At 40.5% G+C, this 17,232-nt stretch overlaps 1 protein-coding gene across 11 annotated transcripts in view; it reads right to left on the minus strand.

The window, feature by feature from the left end:
• Nucleotides 1-17,232, minus strand: part of LYRM4 (LYR motif containing 4) — a 159,850-nt gene that overhangs the window by 52,453 nt on the left and 90,165 nt on the right. For 3 of the 11 annotated variants that reach the window (XM_049105988.1, XM_049105990.1, XM_049105987.1), the window contains one exon: nucleotides 16,074-16,926. The exons of 6 other annotated variants lie outside the window; for them this stretch is intronic. In XM_049105988.1, coding sequence (XP_048961945.1) covers nucleotides 16,877-16,926 — 50 coding nt within the window. In that variant the 3' untranslated portion in view covers nucleotides 16,074-16,876. Of the gene's footprint in view, nucleotides 1-16,073; nucleotides 16,927-17,232 lie in introns of those variants that run through there. 2 more of the 11 variants (XM_025445247.3, XM_049105995.1) reach the window with 1 other exon arrangement.

Genomic DNA, 17,232 nt, shown 5'->3' on the forward strand with positions numbered 1-17,232 from the left:
CTTTAATGGTCCCTTTGCCCATCTTTTTGTAGATTTGTTATGCTAACATCCAGTTGTCCTAATTTGTTTTTCTCTAGTTTTGTGCTGGCACTAAACTAATCAGTGGATACAATCACAGAATCCCAGGAAATTCATTTTTAGATATGACACAACATAATTTTCCCCAAACTTGTAACGAAGGCTAGCTTATTTCCTTCTAGTCTATTTCTAGAAAAGAGGCTACCGAGATTGAGCGTTTTCATAATCCACTAACTGAAAAGTGTAGAGTGAAACAGAGAATTGCAGATAAAGCTGAGACTGTTTAACAAAACCAATAAAGGGAAAGGCTGGCAGGGCAAATGTAGTTTTTTTTTAAAAAAAATTATAAATACAATTATAATTCAACTTCTAATAAAAATACCAAAAATGATTATAGTAAGAGAAAAAAAATCTTATTCACTAGAATAGCAAATGCTATGAAAGAGCTATCTGAAGAATATTTTGTTCTCTTTGTATCTACCTCAGCGTTGGTAATACATTAAAAAAAAATAGAATTTTTTAAGGAATACCCTACAATAACCATCACCACACAGAGATTTGTGGTAGTGCTGAAAGCTGTCTGTGGATAAACTTTTTTTTAACCACATTAAATATTGAAAGGTTTCATTTATTTTTTTTTAATATATTTTTTAAAGATTTTATTTATTTATTCATGAGACACACACACAGAGAGAGAGAGAGAGAGAGAGAGAGAGAGAGAGAGAGAGAGATTGAGGCAGAGAGACACAGGCAGAGGGAGAAGCAGGCTCCATGCAGCGAGCCCGACATGGGGGGCTCGGTCTTAGGACCTTGGGGTCATGACCCGGACCAAAGGTGGCGCTAAACAGCTGAGCCACACAGGCTGCCAGAAAGGTTTCATTTAAAACGCTCAGAAACTACCCAACATCATCGTCTAAACAGTGTGGAGCTGAGGTGGTGATAGTTGTTTAAAAAGCTGCACTATGTGATTTTCAGGCCCAATTTCTATGCTGAATATATCATGTAGCTATTCTTCATTTTTTTCAAGGTGTTTTTATTGCTTCTGTTGATTTTGGGGGGTGAGGCAGGAAGTGGAGTGATGTTATATCTGTGGTGTTTCCCACTTGTCTCCATTTGTTCCAGGATATCTGTCAGAGACCAGAGAGGAGGAAAACGAGTTCTTTGACCCCATAAGTGATCCATATCGGGATGAACACCCTATCACCACCACCGGATGAGATGATAGCACAAGGAAAACAAAACACTGATTTGAGCTTCATATGCTTATTTTTGCACATACAAGAAAACTAATAAATAAGTTGCTTAGAATGAGGAGGAATAAAACACTAGTTTTTAAAAGCTCACTTGGATGAATGAATTGTTGAAAACTGGAATCATTTGTACTTGAGTAAATAAAAATTGAATTTATTTTGAGAGTCTGAGAATTTTCCTGGGATATAATTTGTTATATTCAATGGAGGCAACCCTAGAAAAACCTCTTATCACCCCACTGTGAAACATCCAAAGCAAACCAAATCAAGCACAAAGGCCCTGTAGTTGGAGCAGTTGGCTTTATAGGGAGACAGGGAAGGGTCATCCATTGACAGAGTGCCTTCTACATATGTGTTCCTCTCCATTCTTACCTGTGCACAAATCATCACAGTGAGTGCAATCCACAGATGAAGGCAGCCCAGCATATAAGTATAAAACTGATTAACCCACAAAAATAATTTTACTGAGGCATCCTGTCCCCAAATGCTATATCATTAGAATTTGACAAGAAGCACTGTCTACCCTGGGGAAATGATTATTTCAAGGTGGTACCATAAGCAGATACACGATCATTGGCATTTAAACCTTTGTGGTAATTTAAAAAAAAAATGGTCGTAGCAAAGCCAGAGAAGCTGACTTTTGAAGAGTGTAATTTCAGAAATGGTAGATCAAAACAAACTGTTCAAAGACTCCATAAATCCATGCAGGTATGCCTTGACTTATTCAAAAGACACATCCTAATGACTCTGCTTTCAAAAATACAAATCAAAGTGTATTTTAAATACACTAGAAGCAATTAAGCTTGATTTTTAAAAACCACATAGTGACTCTTTTCTGAATAAAGGCAAAGAAGCCTTTGGTGTGTGTGCGAATTACAGTCTTGCTACATTAGTCCTCCCAAGGCATGCCTACTATGGCAGTCCCCATAGCCTGAAAGATCAATTCTAACTTTGCTCTCACTACCCAGCCCGGGCTTCAAGTCTTGCATTTAGTTAGCATAGACCCCTCTTCCCATTGGTCCAAACATCTTCGATAAGCAAAATCTTAAATTTGTCTTTGTTGTTAAGAGTAATATACGCACAGAAGAGCATAAAATAAAAAGTTTTTTTCCTTTTCTCTTGTCCCTCTGGTCCCCTGCCCCAAAGATAATCACTGCTAATGGCTTCTTATGTCAGAAAAAGTCTCCTATCATGAATACACAAACACATAAATACACTGATTCAAAGTTCACTTTAGCTTTGAGCTGCTTTACAGACTAATTCTCCTACGTTCTGCTCTGTGCTACCTCTTCCCCTACTAATTCCTGCAACATTAATAAGTACACTGTCACATACTGACCTGTTTCTCTTTTTCAACTAGCTTTACCTCCTTTTGCCTTTTTAACAATATATCCTTATAGATCTACAATAGCACTCAGCACGGTGTGGGGCACACAACAAAAATTATAAAAACTCCTGTCCAGTGAATGATTTTACATTCTGAATTGTGAGTACAATTCACTTTCCCTTTTCTGCTGCCATGGAAGAGGCTTCTCACACACAAACAATGCCAAGTCAGATATTTCTTTTCTTTTTTTTTTTTTTAAAGTCAGATATTTCTTAATGACCTACTCTTTACTGAGAGGAAGTGCCTGTTTATTTAGATTATTAGTAGCTGGGCTCTGATCCAGAAATCCATTTCTGGAGAAATACATTGCATTTTACTTTTAGCTATGAATGGGGTATACATTTTGTTTGGTTATTTAAAATAGTTGGCTGCTCTGATAAAATATAGTGATGGACTGAAAATAATAGATCGTTGTTTCTTATGTCATATTATTGGGAAGAAACAAAGAAAAAAAACACTTTTTTTTTTTTGTCAGAAAACAAGGAGGTGCTCAGAGACTAACCAGGGCATGCCAAAGGGTCACAGGAACTGGTTAGAAAAAGCTCCCACTGGCAAATGTGAGCATCAAAGGAACAATGATGGCAATGGACCACACTTTGAACAAACAAATCTCTAGTGATACTCAAAAAAATAGGGGAAGAGTTAGGGAGAAAAGAGAAAGCTCTTCTGTATCTGTATAGAATGTCAGCAAGTTGGAAAATCAGCTATTGCAACCACTCATGTAATAATACAGGCAAGGGTCATCACCAATGACTCCTGAAACCTAGATGAAAAGTTGAAGCAGAACATGATATTCAATAGGCCTTCAGTATCACTTACTACTTACTACAGGGAGAAAGGGAGACCTCAAGCAAATATTCAGACTGAGCATCCCCAACAATGGGGAGCTTCCTGATGTGACAAAATGAGCACACAGCACTCATGTAGTATTCTTGCCAGAAATGTTTTACCTGAATCTAAGGACGAGATATGTCTGGTTGGCAGGACATAATACTTAAGACAACTGGCCTGGACTCTTCAAAACTGATATCTCACAGAAGACACAAAAAAGGGTGAGGAGAGGGTTGAGAAGTGCTGGCAGTCCAGATTTAAGACAAAAGAAAGATGGCAGCCAGTGGGTGGACCCTTTATTGGATCCTGATGGGAGCCAGGAGAGGGAGGAATATGATGGAAGACTATGAAGAAATTTGTATTGGATTGTATTTTATACTAATGGATAATACTATTGCATCATTGATAACTGTCCTGGATGTGATATTGGTATCTTGCCTATGAAGGAGAATGTGCTTGTTCTTAGGAGACAAATGCTAAAAAAACTAGGAGAGTGCCATTATGTGTGCAACTTACTTTCACATGGCTCAGGAAAACATACAGAGAGAGTGACTGTATGGTGACAGAGGAAGAGGAAGGAGAACAAGAGGGCAGGCAAATCAGTGAGACAGAACAAATGAGGCTAATGCTAGCAACTGGTCAACCAGGGCGAAGGGTATATAGGTTATTATTGTATTATTATAATTTTTCCTTTTTTGTATTTCTGAAAAATTTGAACATAAATAGGTATGAAAAAAAACCAGAGCAGCGTATTTTTTTCTCTTTCTTGATTGAACAACGTATCTTAATCATTTAGATGATAGTAGTTAGATCTGATCAATCTGAGAATCAAAGCAGAGATACAACTGGTTAGTTTTTAAATGAGAACACAAGGAGCCAGCTGACACACAATAAAAGGTGGGAGCAAAGTTTGTTGGGGCACATGACAGCATCTTTGTCAAGCAGGTACCTCTTTTAAAAACAGAGAATTACAATGGTACTGCCAATGGCTCTGCCAACAGTGTAACCAGGTAGGTGGAACACAGCAGATAAACCAACCACTAGTGAAGGTGCCACAGGTATCAAGAAGTGAATCCACAAATACGGAATCTGCAAATAATGAGAATCACCTGTATGTGAAACATATACCTTTCATTCCTACACACCATACGTATTCTCCTTGAAGGTTAAATCCTCTTTTGCAACCTTGAAAGTGCTTCCTTGTCGAGGGTTGTGATGCCGATTTATTTGCTTGCCTTTACCCAACTGTCTCTTAGTATTCTGTAGGGCCCGAAGGAAAAAACCCAGTTCTATTTTACCCTGTCACTTTGCACTCTACATTTGTTGTGTGACTTCTGCTAGGTTTGTGGGAAGAAGAGATGACCATTGTGATACTTCTGGATGATATTAACATTTAAATCAGTAGACTGAGTGTTGGAGGAGGTCATCAAGAGGATGTGACCGCCAGTGACCTGTGAGCTAGACCCTGGCAATCAGAGGCTCCTCACTTCCTCCCTTGTCCTTGGAATGTGTGTTTTCCCACCGTTTCCACAGTAGGAGCTGATTTCAGGGACGTTACCTTAAGAGAATAAGGTATTTTTGAGACCACCTAGATGGTATGTGACTGAATCCATTTTAGGCCTCTGCCTAGACTTTTAGCATTCAAACCTGCCACCTACCAACCTGGAGTGGTCTGCCTCTTGCTTTGGTTTCTGCCTGGCCCTTCATGTGTGGGGGCCAGTGTGTAAACCAACGCTGAGTAAAACAGACTACTTTCCATAATGTGGATGTGCCTTTTCCAATCAGTTGAAGGCTTGAAAAGAACAAAATGGCTGACCCTCTCCTAAGTACAAGAGAATTCTTACTGCTTGATGGTCTTAAGAGGAATATCAGATTTATTCTGTTTTTGGACTCAAAATGACAAAAAGGCTCTTCATGGATCTTGAACCTAAAACCATTAGCTCTCCTGAGTCTCCAGCCAACTCACCCTGCAGATCTTAGGACTTGTAGCCTCCGTGATTGTGAGGCAATTCCTCATAACAAATCTCTCTCTCTTTTCCCCTCTCCCTCTCTCTATAAGCATATATCCTCTTGATTCTGTTTCTGTGAAGATCCCTGATTAATTCATTGGGCAAGGAAAGCTCAAGTAGAATCTAAAATTTCACCCATGCATGACTGGAAGAAGAGGGGTATGATTAACAGAAATTTGGATGCAAGGAGGTGGAGCATATTCTGAGAAAGAAATGATGAGTATGGCTTTGGTCATGCCAAATGGGACAGTGAGATATTCATTTGGATAAATCCTGCAAGCAAGAAAAATGCACGAACAGATGGGGTAAAGTGAAGCATGTGAACATCACATCCTATATGTTTAAAATGGTCTCACCCAAATGGCTCAAATAAATCTTTGATAACCCTCTGCCAAATATAAGTCTAGAGTAGTAAGGGCAGTCTATCTTTTTTTCAGAATGAATGATTTGATTCTTGGTTTCAATACTACTTTATAAAAGTCCAATATACATGGAAGACCATAAAGTATTTATTAGACTGGAACAGAAACAGTAAGTTAACTTCATTCTTAACTGATATGAAAGTGATAATAATTAAAAAAAAAAAAAAACTAAGAAGTACCTTTGTAAGTCAAAGACTGAATTGGAGTTCAGGAGCGGATGGACTGCTGGCATTGTATACACACACACATTTTTCTAGGGGAGCATCCAAAGCTTAGCCAGATTCACAAAGGTTCTGTGACCCAAGAAGTAATTAAAAGTGAAACTTCATTTTGTTTCTTTAAATATGGCCATATGAATGTCAAGATTTCATCTAATCTCACAGCACAGGAGTAACACAATAGTAGGACATTAAATATAAACACCTTCTCCTCTCAAATTGGGCATATATAAAATCTCCTTATATTGGGTATCAATTTTGACCTATTTCCAGTAATCTGGAATTTTGACCTATTTCCAGTAATCTGGAAATCCTGAATGAAGAGCTAGATAAGTGAACAAAGATATATCATTCACAAGGAGGTTTGCCAAAGCATTGCTTAAAGTGGCACATATCTACAGGTGTAACAATAAGGGGTTAGCAAAATAAATGAGGTTGGTGCATTGGGTGGGACCCTATGTGTCCACTTAAAAATGATGATGCATGCATATTTTTACTGACTTGAAAAATGTTAACTTGGAAATTACAAAATTATAAATGATTAGTAGGATCTCATTTAACAAAAAAATACACATTCATACGTGTCTATCTGCAGACGTAACATTCTGGAAGGATATACATGAAAACTGGTGTTTCAGGATAGAAGAATTCTGAAATAATTTTTCTTTCTCCCCTCAAATATTATAGTAACTATAGATTGTCCATGTAATAAAAATGCAATACTTCCCTCGAACCAACCTTTCTGATGGTAACAAAAACCACTAATCATTCATCAACGTCATATCTGTCTCCAGCTCCTACCCTCTCTCCTCTTGTCAGGCAAAACAGGAAAGCACTGCTTCTTGAGAGCCCTTCATCCTTTCAATTCCTACATTTGCAAGTATGAATCCCTAACACCATTCGGCATCTAGCACTTGGAGGGCTTATTCCAATTCTTAGTTGACACCTCTTACTGAGAAAGACACACCAATGTCACACAAAAATGGGAGGGGTGGTGGAGGACAGTGACTGCTAACAGAGATCCAAGACTTATTTTATAATCAGGAATAAATCTGCAAGTTTAAGCTTTCCACAGCCATAATACAGCAATCAATAGCAGTTGTTATCATTTTGCTGATGCTTGTTAACCAACCGTATAAACATTTTAAGAGTCCAGGAAGGAAGATAAGGAGAAGTCAGGGGAGAAAAAGAAACATTTTAAGAGTCCAAAGTGATGACAAAGCACCTCTTTCTGTGGTGAAAACTCTGCTGGAGCAAAATGTGGGGATTTTAGGCTACTGTCACGGTAGGTGATGAGATTTTTCCCCTTGCTTTTATCAAATGTGGCAGATTTATACAGGATGTTTAAATTGTTTATTGTTATTTTTTTTTAGGTTGACTGGATAAGGAAACAGCTATGAATTGGGGGAAACCTACTCAGAGGTAATCAGTTTCTAGAAGAGAGCACTGTAAATCTGCACCATGAGAACAGAGTCCATCAACTTCATCGCGACACCCACCCAGCCGTGTGGGGACGGCAACAGGATGATGGTCTGTGTTTGTAACTCCAGGTTGTGTGCTTCAAGAAAAGCACCCTGAGCTAACCAGCTGCATTACGAACTGTAGCCCATGTCCAAAAGGGGCTCTGGAGATGCACTAACTATGTGATTATAGGCCTGCCTGGAAGCCAAAGGTTGGCAGCGGATCTAAAAGGTAACAAGTGAACACATGTGCTGTAAACCCATGCCTTCCAACACGCTGCAAAAGTGTGCAGAAACACGGGCTGCCACTGTGTGCAAGAGACACGGTCTGAAGAGCAGCAATTTTCAGAAAGCCAGAAAAAGCAAGAGCTGGTGAAAGAGCATTTCCAAACACTGAGGGAGAGAGAGCCCGAGATAAGGACCACAGATCCAGGAACACCTCCATTCCTCTGGCTTCTGTGCTCGATTGGCACAGCTGGCCTGATCCTGTTTTGCAGGATGCCCTGAAGGAAGCCCCTTTCCCCAAGCACTTGGCCACCTCAGGATTCTGACATTCGGACCTGTACGGTGGGAAGTTGCGCTTTACATGGAGGGGACGATGCCACGTCACTGCACCTGGCCTGAAGTGCCTCCTTCATCTCACAGATACACAGACCTGGAACGTCCACTGAAATTGGGGCACCCAGCTGGCTCAGTTGGAAGAATGTGAGACTCTTGATCTCCAGGTCATGAGCTTGAGCACCACACCAGGTGTAGGGATTACAAACAAAACAAACTAAAACAAAATTTACTGAAATTATTCTCATGTTCACTAACTCCGAATACTATGTTCCTATGAACTCTAAAGGGATACGTAAAGGAATGTGGGGGAGTAAAAGTACTCATTCAAAGTTTACAAGCTGGTTAGTTATTCCTGGTTTTTAAAAAATGGGCTTTTGATGATTTTCAGAAATAATAACTACTCCTTTCCCACTCCCCAGATTATACCGATGAAACAACATGGTATGATTTCAGTGACCTATGGGGCTAGCACCTGGTTAGTGTTTCACTCCTTAAATGTAAGAAGATAAGAACAATACCTCCCTCACTGATATGGGGCCAGGTTTCACAGCAGCTTCTTTACTGTCAATAAATCCATTTTCTAATTACATACAAAGACATGTTTGTCTTTGACCCTGATTACATTAAAATACCAGAAGTACCGTTGCTTTAATGTGCATTATAGAAACACAGCTCCCTAAGTGAATCTGATCCATTAATAACATCTCTTTAACTACTAATGATTTTTGCAGACATGTAATAAAATATTTTATGGCTGTTTTCAACCATCTGTCCTTCTTTCTCAATATGAATTTGCCAGAGGTGTAGTGAAATTCCCTGTGCTTTGTGCCCTTACACAACATACAAACTAGACAGTCTCTCTGTCACACATGCTGTACACGGAGCTATGCTCCGGGTACTGCCCTAGGAGCTGGATGGAACCTTCTGTTTCCGAGATTCTTTAGGTTATTCCTTGAGCCGGGTGGGGTTCTAACCTACTGTAAAGCAGCACAAGCACCTATGTACCCAAGATATGCAGAGCTAATGAATCATGGACTAGTCAGTTATAGGATAAGAACAACCAGCTGCATTAAAGATGGCACGCTTGAAAGAGTAAAACATATTTAAGATTGCAGTCCTTTGAAGTTAACAATAACCTGTGGTAACATATTTGAAATGCCACTGAATTATGTTATGGACAAGAGCACTTGACATGTATGAGTGATCAGTAAGACATCAGGCCATATATGTTAAGCTTTCTTCTTTTACAAACTTAGTATTTACTGAGTGCCCATTATGAGCTAGAGGCCTCTGATGGTCAAGTTTTCTGAGCTGAGATAGGGCTCATGTTTAAATACGGATGCAGGGCAGCCCGGGTGGCTCAGCGGTTTAGCACCTGCCTTCGGCCCGGGTGTAATCCTGGAGACCCGGGATCCTGAGTCCCATGTCGGGCTCCCTGCATGGAGCCTGCTTCTCCCTCTGCCTGTGTCTCTGCCTCTCTCTCTCTCTGTGTCTCTCATGAGTAAAAAAAATAAAACCTTTAATTAATTAATTAATTGATTAAATACATACATACATACTGATGCAGAAGAGAAATGTATTTTACAATGAAGTAGGTCTTAAAATGGACCAACTTTCAAATGTTAGTAACCTGCTTTGAGAGTTGCTTTCCCAGCAAGTTGTCCTAGAGAGAAGAGGCAGATTCCTGCGGCCCTGGTGGCTGTGGAATAAGGAGGCTGTGAAGAGTTACTGGAAGCTACTGAAGGACCTTATGCCAAGGCCTTGGGGAAAAGGTCGTGGTGACTGCTCACGTCACTTCTGGTCCTGAGCTCCAGGATTCTGTGACAAGAGAACCATGACCCGGGACAAAGACTTCGGAAAACCACCTCTTCTATCGTCAGACCTGATGTTTTCCAACACATAGGCCTAGGAAAGATTCCTGGCTGCTACTGCTCCACCCTGCCTCCCCCCCCCCCCCCCCCCCGCCCAGCCAATGGAGTAAAGGAGGAATAAAGAGTTTCCCACAGCAGCTGCCTGTGTTTAGATCTTACAATGCATTTTTACAGAAAGTAGTGAATGTTCTAGAGAATATTGAAAAAAATCATTAAAATTTCACCTTCAACCAAAAGAAAAGCAACCAATTTCACCCTGTCAGGGCACTACCCATGTTACTAAAGATAGTGTCACCTTTAAAATCAATTACTGTGGTTAAAACGAGGAACATATCTGTCTTTCCTCACTTGTGGCTTCACCCAGAGGTGATAATGAATAGAGCCCGAGGGATGTATATTGCACAGGGACGTTTTCACAAAGACCCACGTTATAAAAAAGGAAGATAAAGAGCATTCACTGTGCTCATCCTGTTTGGTGTTACTATGACATTTCTTCTCAGAGGGAGGGGGTTATTTATAAACTCAGTTAATGATTAGTTTGAAGAAGGCAGGAAGAAAAATAAAGCTTTCGCTTTAGATTTCTTAAATCTCTTCTTTGTCTATTTTCCTATACTTTTATTTTTGTCTTTACACTTATAATCAGTAATTGTTAAGTTCCAAATACTAAATTGGGGTACATATAAAAAAATACCTATTTTTCTTTTTACAGATACCAGGCTTAGGACACATTTAAATTCTAACCAAAATTGAGAAGAATTGAGGGTATGAAATAGAAGTCATCCTTCGATTTTATATAGCTAGGCAATAGGGGTCTGTTCCTTAGCTTAGAGACATTGCACATATCATTAATGCACTACAATGCTGCCATTCCTGTGCTAATTACAGAGGGAAGAAGCATGCCTTCCACTTAGTGAGAACCTAGATTCTTGAACAGAAGCTCTAGACTCCAGTGTGCAGATTCTTGTGAATAAATATAAACATGTAATTTTAAATACTGCTTTGCTTTATGAGTTCTGGACATTTATAAGAGGGGTTCAGAGCCTGTGCATAGACAATAGTATAAACCCAGATCCCAGGAAGGTCCAGAGGCCCAAAATTGGTGGTCCCTGGGCTACGTGCAGCCAGCAAATGTGTCTGTTGGCCCACAGCATGTTTTTAAAACAATGTGAGCCAATTCAAAAATCCAATTTCACAGTAAAATGGATAGATGTGGAAATACAAAGACTTCATTCTAATCTTCATTTAGAACTAACAGCTGTCCCCTAAAAAAAACTTCATTTATTCATGAGAGACACAGGGAGAGAGAGGCAGAGATACAGGCAGAGGGAGAAGCAGGCTCCCTGCAGGGAGCCTGATGCAGGACTCCATCCCTGGGCTCTGTGATCACGCCCTGAGCCAAAGGCAGGTGCTCAAGCACTGAGCCGAGCCACCCAGGTGTCCTCCTCCATTTGATTTTTTTACGTGTGCTTATTCAACCTTTTCTTCCCTGCCTGACTGAGGGATTTAAGAGGTAATGGGACAGGGGTGGAACTCCTAGGCCCTTATTCTTGAATGGATGGTGGCAGTGGGGTGGGGAGTTAGAACATATAATTCTCATGTAATGTGATACAGGAATTATAATTCTTCTGAGAATTCCAGGATAAATGGGCTGTTGTAGTACTAAAGAGAAGGGGTCTGTGGTTGTTTTAAAACAGCCACAAATTTTGTGACACTCCTCCCATTGAGAAGTGGGGGTCTATGTCCCCATCCCTTGAATCTGAACTCGGGACTGCTGTGACCAATAGGGTTTGGCAGACGTGATGCTATGTGGCTTTCAAGACTAGGCCATAAAGGCCATGCAGCTGGGTCTTATCCTCTGGAATACTGTCCCCTGCAGTTCTTGGGGATGTTCTGTTCAACAGTTGTAGTGGGTCCCAGCCAAGGCAACCAGATGGGTGTGAAGAAGCCTCCAGGTATTTTGACTTCTAGCCGACTGAGTTATCCCCAGCAGTTTAGCGTTCCCTAGTAAGGCTGACATCATGCATCAGAGACACATAGTCTCTGACAGTACCCACTGTGTGCTATCAGTTCTCTGTATTTACGAGTCTGTGCCTGTTTCATTTGTTTTGCCTTTTAGAGTCCAAATATGACTGAAATCATATGGTATTTCTCTTTCACTATCTGACTTATTTCACTTATTGCCTTCTAGCTCCATCCATGTTGTTGCAATGGCAAGATTTCATTCTGATGGTGTATATATGTAGTGCAGCTCTTCTTTATCCATTCATCTATCAAGTTTTCCTGGTACTTACGTTGCTTCTATATCTTGGCTATTGTAAATAATGCTACAATAAACACTGGGGTGCATATATCTTTTCCAAACTCCTGTTTTATTTTCCTTTTGGGTAAATACTCAACAGTGGAATTACTGGATCTAGATTTGTCTTTGGAAAGGACATTTTCATTTTTTTTGTCCTGAAATCAAGAATGATGCCAGCTGATTACCTATTTCACAAGTCTTTCCAAGTTTGGGGGAAAATGAATCTTAGATTTTCCAAAGTGAAAGAGTATTATTTTATCACCATTGGAATGAAGATGGAGGTATTACTTCCAAAACTTCCTGTATATTTTCTAGTTTCTCATCACATAATTACACATAAGCACTGTTGTACTTAGGGATATACTTCTTTGATGCTCTAAATGACACGTTTCATTTTGTTTAGGATTGTTGGCTCTTTGAAAATACCTTAAAAATCTCATTTATATGTCATAAATGTGTGTCAAACTTGAGAATGGCGATATGAAAGGTAAATCTGGAAGTGTGCTAATATAGCTGCATCATTAATAATTGAGGTAGGACTACTAAGGTCTCCCATTTCGCTGTGTGTTTAAGGGAGCTGTGCTTTTGTGACAGCTGTGACCACTGCTGAAATATAAGATTTGGCACAAAAAATTCACAGATGATTTTAGAAATTTCTCAACTCTGTGTTTCACTGCTAGCTAATGCATCTTCTTAAGGCTTTCCTTAAATGGCACAGTTGATGTATTCTTGAGGATCTCAGAAAGAAGTTTTCCTGGTAACGCAATGATAGTCAGGAATAATCACGCCCTGGCTTGGAATGAAATCTTCTGACCAGAAAACCCTGCCCCTGTTCTCCAGGGTGATTTCTTTTTAAGTACTGACTGCTTCTTTAAGAGCATAATTCAGTGATACATGAGCTCTCTGGTGCCAACACAATTATCATCCACGTGAAGGATGCTTGTTTAATTTACCTCTCAAGCTAGACTCCCATGTTGTCTTGTTATGACAGGCTGTTTCTGTCCTACTGGTCTGGCTTGAGGGATATTTTACTTAAATGTTTGTTTTTTCTTCAATCATTTTGGCTACACTTATCAAATATATCCTTATGGTGCCAGGTTATTTCAATGACTTACAAAAATATAAAATCCAACTAGAGTCATAAGATGCTCTAACTTATCTTCCTTGAGTAGTTTGAGGGGCTAACGTACAAGTTATCACTCTAATAGTGTCTGTTTTCTATTATTCTAAACGAGTCAGGCCAAATGCATTATTTTTTTTTTATTTTTTATTTTTTTTAAAGATTTTATTTATTTATTCATGATAGTCACACAGAGAGAGATAGAGAGGCAGAGACATAGGCAGAGGGAGAAGCAGGCTCCATGCACCGGGAGCCCAACGTGGGATTCGATCCCGGGTCTCCAGGATCGCGCCCCGGGCCAAAGGCAGGCGTCAAACCGCTGCGCCACCCAGGGATCCCCAAATGCATTATTATTCATTATTATTTACTATAATCATTAGGAAATGAAGATAGTCTTCAAGAAACAGACGAGACCTCCCACCTTTCTTAAGACTGTCATTTGTGGAGATGATAATGAATTCCAGGGATGGTGTCTTTGTTCAAAACATTTCTGAAAGCCACTCCTCTCCCTGGGTTCCTGCTATCTACCCATGTGTGCCACCACTTTTCACTATATATTTAATTGTTTGAGAAGATCTGTCTTCCTCTAAAACTGTCAGCAGCTAAGGAGTAAGGACTGGAAAGGTCTGCTTATCTTATGTCCCTCTTGTCCCACAGAACACTTGGCAACATGGTAGGTATTCAATATTTATTGAATGAATAACTCATACATTCATTTGCATATTGCCTGTGTTGTCAAAGTTTCATCCTTTGAGGGTCGATTTACCTTTCAGAAATAGTCAAAAGTGATTCACAGTCAAGTCTGAAGAAAGAGGCCATGATAAAACTCAATTTTCTTATGTGCATTGGAAACTGACACTGATGGCAATTCTGAAAAGGAAGTTTATTGAAGTAAACAGGTAGGTCCTTAAGGCAAATAATTTAAAGAGTCACACTTGGATGTAGAAATTCTCATGTGGTTCTTAAAAATCATTGTTCAGGATTCTTAAGCATAACTTTTTTTTTTTAAAGCTTCTAAAAGTGAACTGCTTTCCTGCAGATGTATCTGTGTTTGTGTATAAATGAAAAATACAAAAGTCACTTATTTGTATCAGTGTTTCTTAAAGGCACATGTGAATATGGGTAGATTTCATACTCTGGCAATCTGTATTAGTTTAAAAGGGACCAAAAACACATTTAGCCTTTCCATCTTGGCTTCCTGTTCCATTTCTTTCTGTTTCTCTATATCTCAGCCTGAAGCGAGGCACCAGTGCAGGCTGGAAAGAGACAACCTTGCGCCTTCTCTGGCTCACACCTGTGGCAGGCATTGTGTACTGGTGTAAACATCTTTCTCCTAATGCCTGTGGTGTGCAGAACTGGGGAGAAATGCAAAAATGGTGACGGAGTGAAAAGCAAGCCGGGTCAACTCAGGAGTGAGTAATGTCAACATTACGTTGGAAGTGAGATACGCTGAGGGTGAGCTTCATTGTGAGATGGCCGGAAGCAGACAGCCTTGGCCCAATGCGATCCCATTAACCTTGATTCAGGGCTGAAGCTTAGCCTTCCTCTGCACCCACCATTCTTTACTCAACTGCTCTAAATGCCAACTTTTAACTCAAATGGACGTATTGCAAAGTTCATCTACTTAGACTTCTTTAAACCCCCCGGTGTATAACTTACATATAGTAAAGCATTTACACCATTAATGAATCAAGCTATCTCTGTTATGGCTGTAAGCAATTCCCTTCCCTGGCAACTTCTAAAAGGGACAAGTGAATACATTCACTTTTAGCATAGGTCACTTCAAGAACAAGAAGAAAGACCTAAACAAGTTTAATCCCCAACATTATTTTTAGTACGGTCCAAAGACGTTGAAAATCAGAAAAAAAAAATTTTTTTTTTAAAGTTTTCACGGAAAAGAGATTTTATACATTTTCTGTGAAATGACAGGCTAGAAGAATCAATATTGAGCACCGCAAAACAAGCTGGTCCTGAAAGTGAACTTCACAACCCACCTGATTACCCTTGTCTGCCTCTGCCTCTTTCTCTTAACTGTCTCGGTCTACTTGGGCTGCTTTAACACTGGGTGGCTTCTAAAACAACAGACACTAACTTCTCATGGTCCTGAAGGCTGAGAGCCTGAGATCAGGTGTGAGCACCATCGGGTGCTAGTGAGGGGCAGACTGGTGATATTTCCTCGTGTCTTCACATGGTAGAGAGTAGAGGGAGGAGGCACACTCTATCAGGACTCTTTCAGGACACATCCCATTCACAAGGGCTCTATCCTAACGACAACTAATCCTAAGTACCTCCCAAAGATCTTGCCTTCTAATATCATCACATTAGGGGGTGAGATTTCCACATATGATTTTGAGGGGACACGATCATTGAGTCCCTAACAAACACTGAGGACCACTCTCTAGCTACCATGAAGACGGTCGGTCGGTAATCCAGGCCAGTGTCTGATAGCACCAAAGCAGCTACAGATACTCTTTTTTTTTTTTAAATAATAAATTTATTTTTTATTGGTGTTCAATTTGCCAACACACAGAATAACACCCAGTGCTCATCCCGTCAAGTGCCCCCCTCAGTGCCCGCCACCCAGTCACCCTCACCCCCCGTCCTCCTCCCCTTCCACCACCCCTAGCTACAGATATTCTTGTGTATGCTTAGCTAGCTCCACTTCAAGTGTTGGCTGGAGCCACCTTTTCACCATTTTGCTTTTTAGGGCTCTGCCAGGGTAATGCTTCCCGAACACCTCTACTGCTCCATCCTGTTTCACAGGCAACTGATGCTGATGCTTACATAATCCCACTCAAAAACAGAGGCACCAGAACACCCTCAGTTGGATGTGTCCTTTGTGTCTCCATGGACTCTCTGCTTCCAAAAGTGGAATTGGCAGATTGTGCTCCCCTTCCTTGCAACTCCCCCCCCCATACTTACTCCACACATCCCAAAACAGGAGAAAGGTTATGAATCTACAGGATCTTATTGATCTCTGGGAGTCTCACTTACAAAGGAGTCAGTCATGGCTCGCTGAGGGTAACGCTTCAAAGAAGTGAAGATTTAACTGAAATTTACACCAACAACTACTCACCCCTCGTTCTTCCTTAGAATGCTTAGTGAAACACAAAATAAAAACACATATTGCAATCATCCAGACAACGTGGCCAAGACTCTAATAGAGAAGCAGACAGATTACAGAGGGGATTGAATATGAGCCCAGGCCAGCTCGGGGAACCTGGTAATTTTGGACAATAAAAAGGAACCATAGATCAGCTAGCCCGTCACGCTTATTTTACAGCCCAAAGAGGAAAATGGCTTTCCCCAAGCTGCGCTGTCAACTTCAGGCAAAAGTATAAGGAGCAGTGAGAGGGAGGCTGCCGGATTCGCAGGGCGGCCCAGGGCCCTGTGGGCTGTACAGCTGTCTCATCCCAGGGCTGGCTGGTTCTTAGGACTGCGCTCTGATCCAGGCTCTAAGGGGAAGTCTAAGATACGAAGCTGGAAAAAGAGAAAAGACTATCAAAGTGATGAAAAGGTGCTATTTCCAATGAAGATTTCCTATTCAAAGTTTTCCTACAAATAGGAGAAGGAATGAGGTAGCTGCTCCCCACCCGAATTCCACTTCGCCTGCCTTGATCCCAGTGGGGAGGTTGGAAGATGTGATGCCTTATACTTACCAAGTGTCATGGTTTGAGAAAGACAAGTCTTTCATATCTATATTACCTTTTCTGACCCAGAGAGAAACAGGAGCGGAAATGAATAGAATGGGTGGGTTGAAAGTTTTCTCTGGTTATACTTCCCTGC

Source organism: Canis lupus, chromosome 35, assembly GCF_003254725.2.
Source record: "Canis lupus dingo isolate Sandy chromosome 35, ASM325472v2, whole genome shotgun sequence".
In the NCBI taxonomy this organism is placed as follows: Eukaryota; Metazoa; Chordata; class Mammalia; order Carnivora; family Canidae; genus Canis; species Canis lupus.